The sequence below is a fragment of the Mastomys coucha genome, unplaced genomic scaffold, assembly GCF_008632895.1.
Source record: "Mastomys coucha isolate ucsf_1 unplaced genomic scaffold, UCSF_Mcou_1 pScaffold18, whole genome shotgun sequence".
NCBI lineage: Eukaryota > Metazoa > Chordata > Mammalia > Rodentia > Muridae > Mastomys > Mastomys coucha.
The window spans coordinates 6,200,578-6,215,634 of NW_022196900.1; the positions used below are offsets into that span (position 1 = coordinate 6,200,578).

Consider the following 15,057-nt stretch of genomic DNA (forward strand, 5'->3'; position numbering starts at 1 on the left):
GCTGGCTAGCTTTATGTCAACTTGACACAAGCTAAAGTCATCAAAGGGAGGGAACCTCAGTTAAAAGCCTCCATAGGATGGGGCTGTAGGCAAGCCTGTAGGCCATTTTCTTAGTGATCGATGGAGGAGGACCCAGCCCATTGAGGGTGGTAGGTGGGTTCTGGTTGGGGTTGGGCTGGTGGTCCTGGGTTCTATAAGAACAGTGATATGAAAGCCTAAGTCAAATAAACCCTTTTCTCCCCAATGTGCTTCTGGTCATGGTGTTACACCTCTGCAGTAGTAACCCTACGATATAGTCCTTCCCACCCACCTTGTTCACTATGTACAGTAAACACATAATATCGATGAAAGACTGACTGTTCCTGCAGAAGAGAGACCCCTTTAACTTGGTGTTGCCTGAGTCTTTCATTTGGGGCTCATAACCTCCTACTTCTTTCATAAGTGTACATGGAAGGCAACCAACTTCTAGAAAAGTTCTCTCCCCATATCCCTCTTCATCACCGACTGTGAAACTCTACCATTCAACGCAGACAGTTCAGTAATTTTTAGTGTATGTTTGCATATACCCGGGACTATGTGACTGTCCCCATAACTCCATTTTACAATGCTGGCAGTACTGTAGCAAGGACCCCTCCCCTTCCCCCCTCTCCCCTGCCCCCCCAAGTCCAGCATTTATTTCGCAGCTGCTCCTCACTAGTCCCAGCTGCTTTCCGCCTCCGTAGATATACTTGTTCAGATACTTCTCATAAGCGGAAGCCATTCATTTGAGGAGCATTGTGCATGGCTCCTTCCACTTAACATAGTATGTACAAATCCGTGACATGATAGCATGAATCAGTATGTCCTACCCTTTCGTCTCCAAATAATCTCCCACTGTTGAACATGTTGTCTACTCATCAGCTGATATCGCATGATATAAACATTTGGGTGGTTTTTCATTTTGTGATGATTATGAATTATGTGCATCGAGCATTTTGGAGGGTAGTAGCCAGGTCACGTGGTAACACTGTTTAATCTTGTCTAAAGTGACTCTACTGTTTGCATTTCTGCCAGTGCGGTGTGAGGGTTTCAGTTCTTTGCCAAGACTTGTTGATATTTAGTTATTTTTTTTTTATAGCGACCTTCATGTTAAGTAAAGTTGTCTTTCATGTTCATTTATTTTTTATTTGGTTCATTAGCTTTGGTTGCTTAGGTTTTTAGACAGCCTTGGGCTTACTTGCGCTCACTCGGGTTCGTATAGCCTCAGATGGTCTTAAACTTCTCACCTTCCTAAGTCTGCCTCTTGAGAGCTGGAATTACAGGCATGTGTTCCTGACTTAGTTCTAGTTCTGTTGCTATGATAAAAAAAAAAAAAATACCCAGACAAAACACCTCAAGGGAAAAAAGGAAAAGGTTATTTTAGTGCACCGTTCAAGCACATCCATCATGTGGAGAACATGGGGCCAGCAGGAACTTGAAGCAACCAGTCATGTTGCTTCGTCAGACAGAGAAGTGTAGTGGTCAGCATGCTCTCTCTCTCTCTCTCTCTCTCTCTCTCTCTCTCTCTCTCTCTCTCTCTCACTCTCACTCGCTTGCTCTCCCCCCCCCCTCCCATCATATGCAGGAGCTACCCTTCCTCCCCTGGAAGTTCTGCTTAGCTGGCTACAGGAGGTGGCCACTTCAGTCTCTATATCCTGCTCTGGTAGGAATAAGCTAGGGTCAGCCCCATAAACTCCCCATATCCTCTCCTGTCCCAGGCCTCCAGCTACTCACCAGAGATGCCCCTCCTTACCTCCTCTCCTGCCTAGTTCCCTCTCTCCATCCACCTCTGATGACTATTTAGTTTCTCCTTCTGAGTGAGATTCACACATCCTCCCCTGGGCTCTCCTTATTATTATCCAGTTCCTTTGTGTCTGTGGTTGTAGCATGGTTGTCCTGTACTTTATGGCTAATATCCAGTTATAAGTGAGTACATATCATGCATGTCCTTTTGGGTCTGGGTTACCTCACTCAGGATGATATTCAAATGTTCTATCCATTTGTCTGCAAAATTCATGTTGTCTTTATTTAGCCTATTAGTATTCCATTGTGTAAATGAACCACATTTTCTGTATCCATTCTGCAGTTAAGGGACACCTGGGTTGTCTTCAGTTTCTGGCTGTTACGTATGAACGTAGTTGAGCAACTGTCCCTGTGGTATAGTGGGGCACCTTTTTGGTATATGCCTAGGAGTGGTATAGCTGAGTCTTGAGGTAGAACTATTCCCACTTTTCTGAGAAACCACCAAATTGATTTCCAGAGTGGTTGGACAAGTTTGCAATCTCCCCTACAATGGAGGAGTGTTCCCCTTGCTCCACATCCTTGCCAGCATGTGCTGCCATTTGACTTTTCAGTCTTAGTCATTCTGACTGGTGTGAGGTAGAGTCGCAGGGTTGTTTTGATTTGCATTTCCCTGATGATTAAGGATGTTGAACCTTTCTTTAGATGCTTCTCAGCCATTCGAGATTCTTCTGTTGGGAATTCTCCACTTAGCTCTGTACCCCATTTTTTAATTGGATTGTTTAGATTATTGGTATCTAATATCTTTAGTCCTTTATGTATTTTAGATGTTAGCCTTCTGTCAGATATAGGATTGGTGAAGATCCTTTCCCAGTCTGTACGTTGCCATTTTTGTCCTATTGATGATGTCCTTTGCCTTGCAGAAGCTTTTCAGTTTCACGAGGTCCCGTTTATTAATTATTGATCATAGAGACTGAGCCCCTGGTGTTCTGTTCAGGAACTTGTTGCCTGGACCAATGAGTTCAAGGCTGTTCCCCACTTTCTATCTATTAGGTTTAGTGTATCTGGTTTTATGCTGAGATCTTTGATCTACTTGGACTTGAATTTTGTGCAAGGTGATAGATATGAAACTGAATAACTCTCTTCCCAATGAAGAAATAACAAACTAAGTACTTTATAGAATCCAATGAAATGAAAGCAGAACATACCCCACTTTATGGGACACAATGAAAGCAGTACTGAGAGGAGAGCTCATAGCACTAAAGGCCTCCAGAAAGAAGTGAGAAAGTTCTCATAACAGCAATTTTAAAGTAAATCTTAACGCTCTAGAAAAAAAGAAACAAACACATTGAAGAAGAGTAGAGGCAGGAAAAAAATCAAAGTCAGGGCTGATATCAATTAGAAACAAAGAAAAAGAATACGAAGAATCAGTGAAACCAAGAAATGGTTCTTTGAGAAAATCAATAAAATAGACAAACCCTTAACCAAACTCACTAAAAGACAAGAGAGAGTGTATCCAAATAAAATCAGAAATGAAAAGGGAGATAGAACAACAGACAACTAAGAAATTCAAAGAATCGTTTGACCTTCAAAAGCCTGGACTCCAAAATTTGGAAAAGCTTAAGGAAATGGGTGATTTTTCTGGACAGTAAAGACTGTTTAGAAAGAGCCGTATTGCAACATAAAAACCTTAATTTAATGTAATTTTCCTTACAAATAAATGAGGGGTTCATGGTTTGTCTGTTGTTTGTTTGTTTTGAGACAAAGTTTCACTATGTAGCCTTGGCTGATCTACCTGGAATTCACAGAAACCTATCTGTTCCTGCCTCCCAGGAATTGTTGGGTTTTTTGACACAGAATTTCTCAGTGTAGCCCTGTTTGTCCTGGAAACTCACTCCGTAGACCAGGCTGGCCTCCAACTCAGAAATCCACCTGCCTCTACCTCCCAAGTGCTGGGATTAAAGGCGTGTACCACCACCGCCCAGCTTTCCGTCAGATCTCATTACAGATGGTTGTGAGCCACCATGTGGTTGCTGGGATTTGAACTCATGACCTTCGGAAGAGCAGTCAGTGCTGTTACCCACTGAGCCATGTCACCAGCCCCCCAGTTTTCTTTTAAAATCTTTTTAGGACTGTAGAAATGAGGCTATACTGGCTTAGAAGCTGATACTCCTCTTGTCCTTTCTCCGACAGAAGTTACTGTTTCTATATAGTTAAAGCCCTTCTTTTCCTCGATGCATTTCTTTATTGCATCTAAATTTAAAACAATCTGGGGCTGCACTCAGTCACTAAAAAGCTGTGCTCAGGTCCTCAGCATCCATGTCAAAGCTGGGAAGTACAGGATATGTCTGTAACTCCAGCAGTGGTGGGTCCCTACAGCTCATTGGCAAGCCAGTTCACTCAGGTTCAGTGAGAGCTCCCATTCCAAAAAAAATAAATTTACAAAAGACTCTGTCTCAAAAAAAGGAAATGAAGGGATTTTGAATATTCTCATGGACAAGAAATGATAAATTACCTTGATTTAAACATCATATGAGTATATATGGTATATTGATATCCCATAAATATGTACAGTTATGTGTCATATACATATATAACATTTTATTATTTCAAAAGGAAAGAATAAGGTGAAGTATGATCAGGAAGGCATCTAGTAACAACCTCTGGCCTCCATGCTTACACACACATGTACACACACACACACACACACACACACATACACACGTTTTTTAAAAAAAATCTTGACCTAATGTAAGTTTTACTTTTTAATTGAGCATAGTTAAAGATACACTATCTTTATCTCTTCAATGTTGAATTTATTTTAATATAATCTAGGAAATAAAGATATAGCTCCATTTTCTTTTCAGCATAGTAAGCAGTTGTGAGTCGCTGTCATTGAGTGTTTGCCTGTGTAATTCATGGAACTCTTGCTTCGCCCTGACATAGGTGATAGGAACCGTTCCTGGGCTGTTGAGCTTACGGACTGCTTTAGATGGCTGTGTTAAACCCACGTATATTAATTGTATCATACGCCTCATTTCCTGTTAAACCGGGCTTTTCTTCAGCTTCGTTTCCAGAGCTTTTTGCTCCCAGTTGCCATTTCTGCCATACTGAATAATTTCACCTGATTCTTAATACAAGCATGACATTGACTGGAATTTCTAATCTTTAGAGATGAGAGCTGTACTTAGCAAGATTAGTTTTATCTTTAAGCTCAGAAAAGATTTCTTTCAATCCAGCTTGACTTTCGGAACTGAATGTAGTGCACGTATGTGCACACATGTATGTACACACATGTACGTATGTATGGCGTCTCAGTGTCACAGGCCCCTCCTGCTGGCTTTACATGCTTCCCAGACTTAGTTGTCCAGCCCCATTATAAATAACCTACTCACCAGGAAGTAGATGTGACTTTGTTTGTCTTTTCTAATATTCCTAATGATAAATATTCTTTCAGGAACCATATTTTTCTATTGCTTCTTGACCTGTGAGGAAAAGTTGAAAGATTTGAGCACTCTGGAAGACAAACTCTTATGATGACTGTGAACTCATTGTGTGGTGCATGCTGGCTGAACCATGGGATCTTCTGCCCCAGCTTCCCAAGTGTTGGGATTACATACTTATACCACCGTTTCTACCTCCAAATCATGTTTAAAGAAGTAACAGGACTGGGAATATAATATAGTAATATCACTTTCCCAGTTTATGTAAGGCCCTGGGTTCCATCCCTCACACCACAAAATAATAAATAGTAAGGATGAAAGGTGTCCCCTCAAGTGTGGGGGTGCTACACTCACAGCATCTACATTGACTGCCCACCTAGATACTATCACAACACCGGAACATTCCTCTGATTGTGACAACAGGTTAACTCCCTTTTCAACACAGACTTGCCTCTATCCAGGTTTATCTGAATACATTTCTAGGTATAAAATCTGGTTTATACCAGAGTCAGCTTCTTAAAAAAAAAAAAAAATCACTGAATCTAAACATAATAAGGTGTTTAAACATAGATTTAAAACTGCTTCTCCACAAGCTGCCAGAACACTAGAGTGATCCTGCATAGATGTAAGACACACTTCCCAGAGTGTCAGTGAACAGAGGGAAAGGCCAGAGGAGAGTGGAAGCATAATCTATTTTCACCGGAATTTTTTTTCTTTTTCAGCGTTATTGATCAGCTCAGCATGAACTTATGGCCCATAAGATTTAGCATTAACCTCTACAAACTGTTTAGATGAATTGACCGTGTTTTCTCTGCTTCTACCTTAGGGGTAAATCCAGTTATCTGATGGGAGTTCCATTAGTATAATGACAAGTCTTTTGCTTTTTGGTTGTAAGCTCAGAGAAATGGCCTCCAACTTATGATTAGAGCACACCAGGCATTTCCACAGTGGTAGCCAGATTGTTGGGGGGCACCAGGCATTGCCACAGATGCAGACAGATGGTTGGGGGGCACCAGACATTGCCACAGATGCAGACAGATGGTTGGGGGGCTCCAGGCATTGCCACAGAGGTAACCAGATGGTTGGGGAGCACCAGGCATTGCCACAGAGGTAACCAGATGGTTGGGGAGCACCAGGCATTGCCACAGATGCAGACAGATGGTTGGGGGGCACCAGGCATTGCCACAGTGGTAGACAGATGTGGTTTTGGATCACCATTTAGTTTTCTATTTAAAACATATCTCAGGGAGGACATTTCATTGTAGAAACCAGCTACTGTCAAATATTAAATATTCTCTTCGAGAGAAGCCAGCTACTGTCAAATATTAAATGTTCTCTTTGAGAGAAGCTGGTTTGTTCGTGTACTTACATAATCCCTTTCCAAGCAAAAGCTAGATGTGGCCTTTGGGGAAAATGTCAACTCTAGACTTTGAGCTAAAGTCACAGATGCTATCCAGGGATTAATAAACACAGTGGGGCCCTGTTTGTCTTCCACTGTTTTAAAGAGTACACCCTCCGACGGGAAAGCGTCAGGTAACCGAAGCCTGCTCATCTGGAAGCACGGAGGTGGAGTCAGTGGAAACCGCGTGCTCTTTTATTCTCCAGACAGTTACTGAGACTCCGACTGGCTCTGAGTTCTTCGCATGAATTAAGAAAGGTTCAGCTCTCAAAATGAGAACTGCAACCTAGAGAGGACAGCACTGGCCATTCTAAGTGTGAGGCCTATTTGAAATGAGGATAGTTAGCGGGGTGTGGAGGCGAGGGTCTGTAGTCCCAGCACTCAGGAGGTAGAGACAGGACGATCCTCAGTTCCATAGAGAGTTTGAAGCCAATCTGGGTTGCACAAGAGCATAAGACATGCTCAGAAAAGCAAAGGGAGGTATCGGGGAGATCAGTGGGTAAAAGTGCCTGCCATGCAAACCTGACAACCAGAGCTCCAACCCTGGAAACTCTAAGGTCAGGCCATGGCATATGTTCCTCACCCCAGAACTTTTATTGTGAGAAGGGACATAGAGGCAGGAGGATTGGCTGGAAGCTTGAGGCAGTCCTGGAGCATGGAGCATGGTCACAGAAACAAGAGAGAACCTGCTGAGCAATAGTAGCTCACACCTCTAATCCCAGCACATGGGAGGCCTTAGATCTCTGTGAGTTCAAGGCCAGCCTGGTCTACAGAGTTAGTTTTATGGCAGCCAGGGTTACACAGAGAAATCCTGTCTCAAAAAATGTACAAAAACAAAACAAAATAAAACACCCTGCCCCAACAAAGTGTAGACAGCAAGGACTGACTCCTAAGAAAATCATCCTGTGACCTGTATATGGGGCAGGAAGTGGGCACATTTAGAAAATGGAGATACTACTACCAAAATCATAAGACTGTATAGGAATTGGACAGGTTGGATATGTTGAGAAAAAGAATGCAGCTAAAAATGAGTATGTGTCGCTGGGCAGTGGTGGCACATGCCTTTAGTCCCAGCACTTGGGAGGCAGAGGCAGGCGGATTTTTGAGTTTGAGGCCAGCCTGGTCTACAGAGTGAGTTCCAGGACAGCCAGGGCTACACAGAGAAACCCTGTCTCAAAACAACAACAACAACAACAAAAGATTTATTTAAAAAAAAAAAGAGTATGTATGTGTATAAGTGTGTGTGCTTGTGTGAGTATGTGTGTATGTTGGAAGTTTCCAGGTAGAAGAAACTTCCTCTGTGTGTGTGTCTGTGTGTGTGTGTGTGTGTGTGTGTGTGTATGTGACAGAGAGAGAGAGTGTGTGTGTGTGAGAGAGAGAGAGAGAGAATATGAGAGAGAGAGAGAGAATATGAGAGAGAGAGAGAGAGAATATGAGAGAGAATATGAGAGAGAGAGAATGAGTGTGTGTGTTGGAACTTTCCAAGCAGAAAGAACTTCCCTTGGGTATGTATGTGTTTTATGTGTGTGTGTGAGAGAGACTGAGTGAGTGTGTGTAAGTGTGTATTAGAAGTTCCTAGGCAGAGAAGGAGTTTGCCGTGTGTGTGTGTGTGTGTGTGTGTGTGTGTGTGTGTATGTGTGTATGTGTGTGTGTGTGTGTGTGTGTGTGTTGGAAGTTTCCAGGCAGAAGAAAGAGTTTGCCTAAAGGCTGTTGTGTTTGAAGAATTCAAAGGAGACAAGTTTTGATGGAACCAAAGTAACAGAATGACTGACTTGGAGGCTGGAGTGATGGCAACAGGCTATCTTGAGCCATAGTCACAACCTTGAATTAGGTCAGGCCGACATAGGAAAAGACAGAGGAGGACCAAAAGTGAGAGACTGGTTAAGAGCTTGTAGCAGAAGCCCACCACAGGCCTGAACTAGAATGGTCACCATGGAGATGGGAGGAAATGGACATCTTTTGGGATCTTTTGGTGTTAGGACTGATTTGATATTAGCGGTGAAAGCGAGGAAGATATCAGGCAGGACTTCTGGGAACCAAGCCTGAGAAACTGCTATCACACACACCCCCACCCCCATGATAATGTTTACTAAGCTCTGGGACATGGCAGAGATGAATCCTGGCTAGAACACTAGTCACAGAGCTGAGTGACGCCCTAATCAAGCAGAGGAATCAAGGAGCACTGAGGTGTGCACCAGGTTTACATGGCTAATCACTAGTGGCTTCATATGCATTTACACGCTTTGCTAATTCACTAACTTTATAGGGCCATTACCTTAAGGAATGTCACACCTGACGGATGAGCAGTCTCAGGCTGTGTATCTGTGGTATTTTGCTCATTCACACACTATGAAAGCTCGGTCAGTTACATGCCAGAGAAGCCTTGATGCTTTTAAAGGTTCAGGCGCTCTGGGCTTCATATAAGTGGTCAGGAGAAGACATTTGAATGAGACTTGGCTTGTCCTTGTCCTGATGACCTGCTGCAGGTGTTAGCTGGGAGAGCTGAGGGTAAAGGTTAAAACTGTCGTATAATACGACAATTAGGCCAGAGAGAAAGTCTGGGAAGGGCATGGTTCAGTGGGTCCCTATGAGGATGGGGGACGTGGGCAAAGCCTACTTGTGTTCTGTGAGTGGTAGGGAGATATGGCAGGGGTAGGAGGGGCGTACAAAACAACCACTAGCTCATCCTTAGGAAGGGAGTTCCAGCCATAGCTTAGAGGTTGTTCTGGAAGGGCCTTTCCCAAACCATGATTCCTTGTATGTCTCTGATGCTTTGTGGATGAACCGATTGGAAGCTAATTTTGTTTGTTTGTTTTTTGTTTGGGGGGCATTTTTTTGGTTTTGGTTTTGGTTTTTTGAGACAGGGTCTCTCTGTGTAGCCCTGGCTGTCATGGAACTTGCTCTGTGGATCAGGCTGGCCTCAGACTCACAGAGATCTCCCTCTGCCTCCTGAGTGCTAGGATTAAAGGCATGGGTCACCATCACCTGACTGGGGGCTAATTGTTATCTGGGCTTGGTTTAACTATTCCTTATTGGTTGTTGAGAACGTTTCCACCAGTCTAAATACAGTTGTAAAGCGTATTTACTTTTAAGTTTTATTTTTAATTATCTGTGTGGGGCCCTAGAGAGGTGGCTCGATGGTTAAGAGCACGTGTTGGTCTTACAGAGGACCTGGATTTGGATCATAGCACCTGTATGGTGACTCAAAATCACCTGTAACTCCAGTTCCAGGGGATCCAATGCCCTACTTTGGTCACCAAAGGTACCAGGCATGTATGTGGTGCACATACATACATGCAGACAGACAAACACTCATACACATAAAATAATAAATTTAAAATAAGAACTGAAAACTAGCAATAATAAATAAAAACAAAAAACAAGATCCAGTCTCTTTATAAAAGCCAAAATCGGGCTGGAGAGATGACTGAGCTGTTAAGAGCACTGACTGCTCTGCCAGAGGTCCTGAGTTCAATTCCCAGCAACCACATGGAGGCTCACAACCATCTGTAATGGGATCTGATGCCCTCTTCTGGTGTGGATGAAGACAGCTGCAGTGTACTCATATAAATAATAAATAAATAAATCTTTACAAAAAGCCAAAATCCTTCCTGTGTTCATTATGAGGGGCTAACATAATCTGATAAGTTACATATCCCAGCATTCCTCAGTGGTAGCTATGCCCCTGCTGTTGCTACCGCCACTATTATTGTTCCCATTAATTAATAAAATTTGTTTTCTTTTTTTTGGATTTTGGAGACAGTCTCAGGTACCCTGAGCCAGCCTAATTCACTGTGCAGCCAAGGATAACCTTGAACTCGTGGTCTGTCTTCCTCTGTCTCCCAGGTGCTAGAATTACAGGCACGTGCCACCATGCCTGGACTTATTTTTCTAAATTTATTTTTTAATCTGAGAGAATTTCTAATCCATATGACATTAAACTCGTGTTTTAACAGAGGGCTTTTATTGTTCTACATTTAATCCTCTCCCTACCCCAGTCATCCAGTCTGACTTGTACCGGATTTGTCTTCCTTTATGGCCTTAGTGACAGTTGGGTCATTCCCCTTAAATCAATCTCTCTGACCTGAGTTAATGAATGCACACCACCTATTTTGTTAGTTGAATCTTCTGATGGTGCTTCCTAGCTGCCTAGCATTAGCTCATTCAAAACGCCTGGCGTCGAATATACCTTCAACTAATCTGTTTTTAATGAGTTGTCGGAGCCTTTCTGTGGCTGTTTTATTCTATCCTGCAATTCCACCAATTTCTTTTATAGCCCTGGAAAAAGGTGGGGGCCAGAGGGATGTTTCAGTGCAAAAAAAGGGCTTGCCATGCAAACCTTCCAGCCTGGGTTTAACCCTCAAAACCAAGTAAATATGGAAAAAGAACAGAACACACATGCGTGTGCGCATGCACACACACACACATGCATGTGCACACATACAAATATACATTAAATAAAATTAAAATGAAGAAAGATGACCATTTTCTGTGTTTATTTCTCATAGCATATTTATCCCTGATTCAATATTTAATTTTTCTTCTGTAACATTCAATTGCCATAATATTCTTTGCTATTTTTTTAAAAATACAGATAATGGTTTTCTTGTGGATTATTTTATTTTTTGTGTGAATGTCTTGCCTGCGTGTGTGTATATGTGTGCACTGTGTGTTTAACTGGGCTGTGCAGAGGCCACCATGGGCATCACATTCCCTGGATCTCAAGTCACAGACAGTTGTCAGCTGCCTGTGTTGTCTGTAGGAAGTGCACCAGAGTCCTCTGCAAAAGGGGCAAGTCCTCTTGACTGCTGAGCCATCGATGTAGCTTCACATGCTGAGAGCTTGCTCTCTCTCTTTGTCTCTATCTGTCTCTGTCCCTGTCCCTGTCCCTGTCCCTGTCCCTGTCTCTGTCTCTGTCTCTGTCTCTGTCTCTGTGTGTTTGTGCTTAAAGAGGCAAAGATGTCTCTTTCTGTTGCTTTGGCTGGCCTTGAACTCAAAGGCTCTCCTGCCATCCTGTCTCAACCTTCCAGTGTAGAACAACAGATGTACCAGCAGCCATTTTATAGCTTTAAACTTGGGTCTGGGGGGATGGAGTTTGGTCCTCAGCACACATATCTGGGTGGCTCACAACTCTAACTTCAGGGGATCCAGTGCCCTCTTCTGACCCGAAGAGTACTTGATGTGTGTGTATGTACACACAGATATGCACATACAACATGCACATAAATTTAATATTTTTTGTGTCTTTTTTTTCTGAGGCAGTCTCAGGTAGCACATTGTGACTTTGATCTCCTGAGCCACTGACTCTGCCTTTCAAATGCTGGCCTTACAAGTATGGGCTGCTATGCCTTGCTTTTGTTCTTGTTTTTGTTTTTGTTTTTGTTTTTGTAACAGGGTCTTCTTATAGAGCTCAGCCAGTATGTGACCTTGAGCTCATCCTGCTTCGCCTTCTGAAAGCTGAGGTGACAGCTATACTCACTGTGCTTGGCCCCCTGCCTTGGGTTAGATCCCTCTGCAGATCATCCTCCCTTTTGTATTAACATGTGTACTTCCTAGAGGGAGACCACCCCCTGCCTTCCCCACCTCCTGCTTCTAAGCAGCAGGGCTCAGATCTTCTCTCCACAGTCTCAGAACACTGGCTCTGGGAGCCTTATATATACTTATATATATATACTTCCTGGTTCTTGTGGGGTGTTGAGGTCATTATAAATGACAGCCCCCGATGCGTTAGGTTCTGTTGCATCAGGCAGAGTTCCTGACAGTGTTTAGTAAATAGATGAGAAGCAGTTACAGACAGTAACTGCAGAGGCCTGAGGGAGCTGTTACTTCTCCAGGGCCCTCCTGTTTATAATAATGGTAAACGTCTCCGCCTGTCACTCTCTGCCCTTGTTCGGAATCAACCACTGAGTGTTAGGGCAGAAAAAAACCATTTGCTGCTGCAGACAGATGAAAAATCGTTTGTGATTTGCTTCATGGTTTTATGAGATGGGGAAAATGCAGCTTCCCTGCTTTTTAGATGTAGAGAGAATATGGATGTTTTTAGAGATTAATACTGAGGCAGTTCTTGCTATTTGGAATTTCATATAGAAATCCTCACAGTTTCAAAGCTTAGCAGAAGTAAAATGCATTATAGAGGTAAATAAACCAGCTAAGGAACATCCATCTATAGAATAAGCCCATCAGCAAACATCTAAGCAGACTACCCCTGGGGCTGGAGCGATGGCTCAGAGGTTAAAGCTCTGGCTACTCCTGTGGAGGACCAGATTTCAGTTCCCAGCACCCATGTTTGTAGCTTACAACCTCCTGTAATTCCAGCTCCACAGGAGCCTCTTCTGCCTTCCATGGGTCCCCACACACATGCGCGCACACACTCATACGCGCGCGCGCACACACAGAGACACATACACAAAGACAGACACATGCATGCACAGATGCACATAGACACACATGGAGACATACAGACACAAATAAAAACTCTAATCTTTAAACATTAACTTTTCATTCCTGAACTTTCTGCGGCTTTCATCCTCAAGCAGTCGTCCTACTGGAATACCCGTCAATCCATCTGTCCTTCTAGTCATTGATGTTGTAGTCCAGAACCTGAGCTATGTATATCTAGGTCCAACTCAAACCCTACCTCTTCCAGGCAGGATTTCCTGTCCCCATCCCTGTTCTTCGGCCTTCTACTTGTCCACAGCATCTCCAGAGCATGGTGCTAAGTCCTACCTAATGTTGTCTCCAGTATTGTGCCTTATCTCGCTCAACACTTAAGACAGAGGCAGAAAGATGTCGAGTGAGGCCAGCCTGGGCTGCGGAACCATACCTAATCGCCAAACAGGAAGGGCTGAAGATTTAGCTTGCTGGAGAGCTCTTGCCTGCCACAAACAAAGGCCTGGTGTCTACTTCACCTCAGATTTTTCTCTGTCATCCTTGGGCAGACCCTGGTGGTAGCTACCTTTTGAAGTTCTGTGTATTTGTTTTACCATCCACTCCTTCTCTTCTAGGGCTAAAGTCGCTGCAGCTGATGGGCCACCCGGGAACCCAGCCCAGGTGCTCACACCAGTGAGGCACACAGTAATACTAGACAAAGACGTCCTCCTCCAGAACTATGGATTCCACATTTCTGAGACGCTTCCCCTCACAGTGGTGGCTGTCACAGCAGGTAGGGCTGATGGGAAAAGGATCTTCTCCCCCACCACACTGTAAGAAAAGGCAGAAAAGTACTACCTGGGAAACTGGAAAATTCTGACCTCATTGTAGGACTTTTCATCTTCCTTTGGTGCCAGAGTGGAGTGGCCCCAGGAACACTTGCTACTCTGAGCCCTAGACTCTCATTGGCCTTGGCCAGGGCTCTGCACTCCCGTGGCTCCGGGCCTGTGTAGGGCAGGGAAGGTATTTGGATAAGCCAGCCCTCCTCTTTGACTCCTGCAAGTCCTGGCTGGCAAGTTTCTGAGGAGAGAATAATAGAAACAATTGACTTGCCTCTGTGAAAGCTAGGCTGTGCCCTAGGGGAGAGGAGCAGGCTGGGAGAGCCTTGTTTTCATGCTTGAGCTGTGTACTGGTGTTAGGTTTAATGCTGGTTAAAATACATTCACTTCTGCTTATCTACGTAAGAATGTACACACACTCAATCCCTTGGCCAGCTGTGACCGTTTGGACAGTTCTGTTCCTTTTCTTTCTGTGGCCAGTCTCCACCATCTCTTGAAACTGATAGGAAATAGGTACTTTCCCTGTGGTTTACAACGAGTAAAACTATGCTCTATATGAGCCAGTGCCCATGGGGCCATTCCAGGCTGCCATTCCAAGGTGCATTGTGACTGGTGGCAGCTCACACTAAGCAGTTACCTGCTTTCTATCCAACAGGTGGCTCTGCTCATGGCAAGCTTTTCCCTGGTGATCAGATTCTCCAGATGAACAATGAACTAGCTGAAGACCTTTCCTGTGAACGAGCGGTCGACATTCTCAGGTACTCACCTGTCTTACAGTGTCCAGAGCCACTCGGGTGATCAAAGGGCAAAGTGAAGCCTCAGGAATGCTGAGGCTGGCCTGTCCCCTTTAAAGCACCAGAACGATTCCAGCTATCTCAGAAGGTGGCATTTTAGCTATGACAGTACTATGATCTGCTGTCTTCTACCTGGCACTGTTGTAGGGTAGATATCACGCTGTGAACCTCACCGGAGATTGTGTTATTTACCGAAAAAACAAAACAAAACAAAACAAAAAAATGGTTTCTAGTTGTGATGTGACTCAGCATTCGAACACACCTTTAATCCCTCTGGCTGGAATACCAGCATACTCTTAGAACATACCTTTAATCCCAAACAACGAAGGTGAAGTTAGTTTGTAGAAGGAAGCACCCATATTTGAAATTGATGTCTAATTGAGTGGCAGACAAAGTGATGAATCGGAGAAAGACTTAACGGAATAGGTCATGCCCAACTCTCATGAGAAGGGGGG

At 43.8% G+C, this 15,057-nt stretch overlaps 1 protein-coding gene across 3 annotated transcripts in view; it reads left to right on the forward strand.

Moving 5' to 3' along the window:
* Frmpd1 (FERM and PDZ domain containing 1) overlaps positions 1-15,057 on the forward strand; it is a 103,435-nt gene that overhangs the window by 48,900 nt on the left and 39,478 nt on the right. For all 3 annotated transcript variants that reach the window (XM_031377283.1, XM_031377284.1, XM_031377285.1), the window contains exons 3-4: positions 13,605-13,762; positions 14,464-14,566. In XM_031377283.1, coding sequence (XP_031233143.1) covers positions 13,605-13,762; positions 14,464-14,566 — 261 coding nt within the window. The remainder of the gene's footprint in view (positions 1-13,604; positions 13,763-14,463; positions 14,567-15,057) is intronic.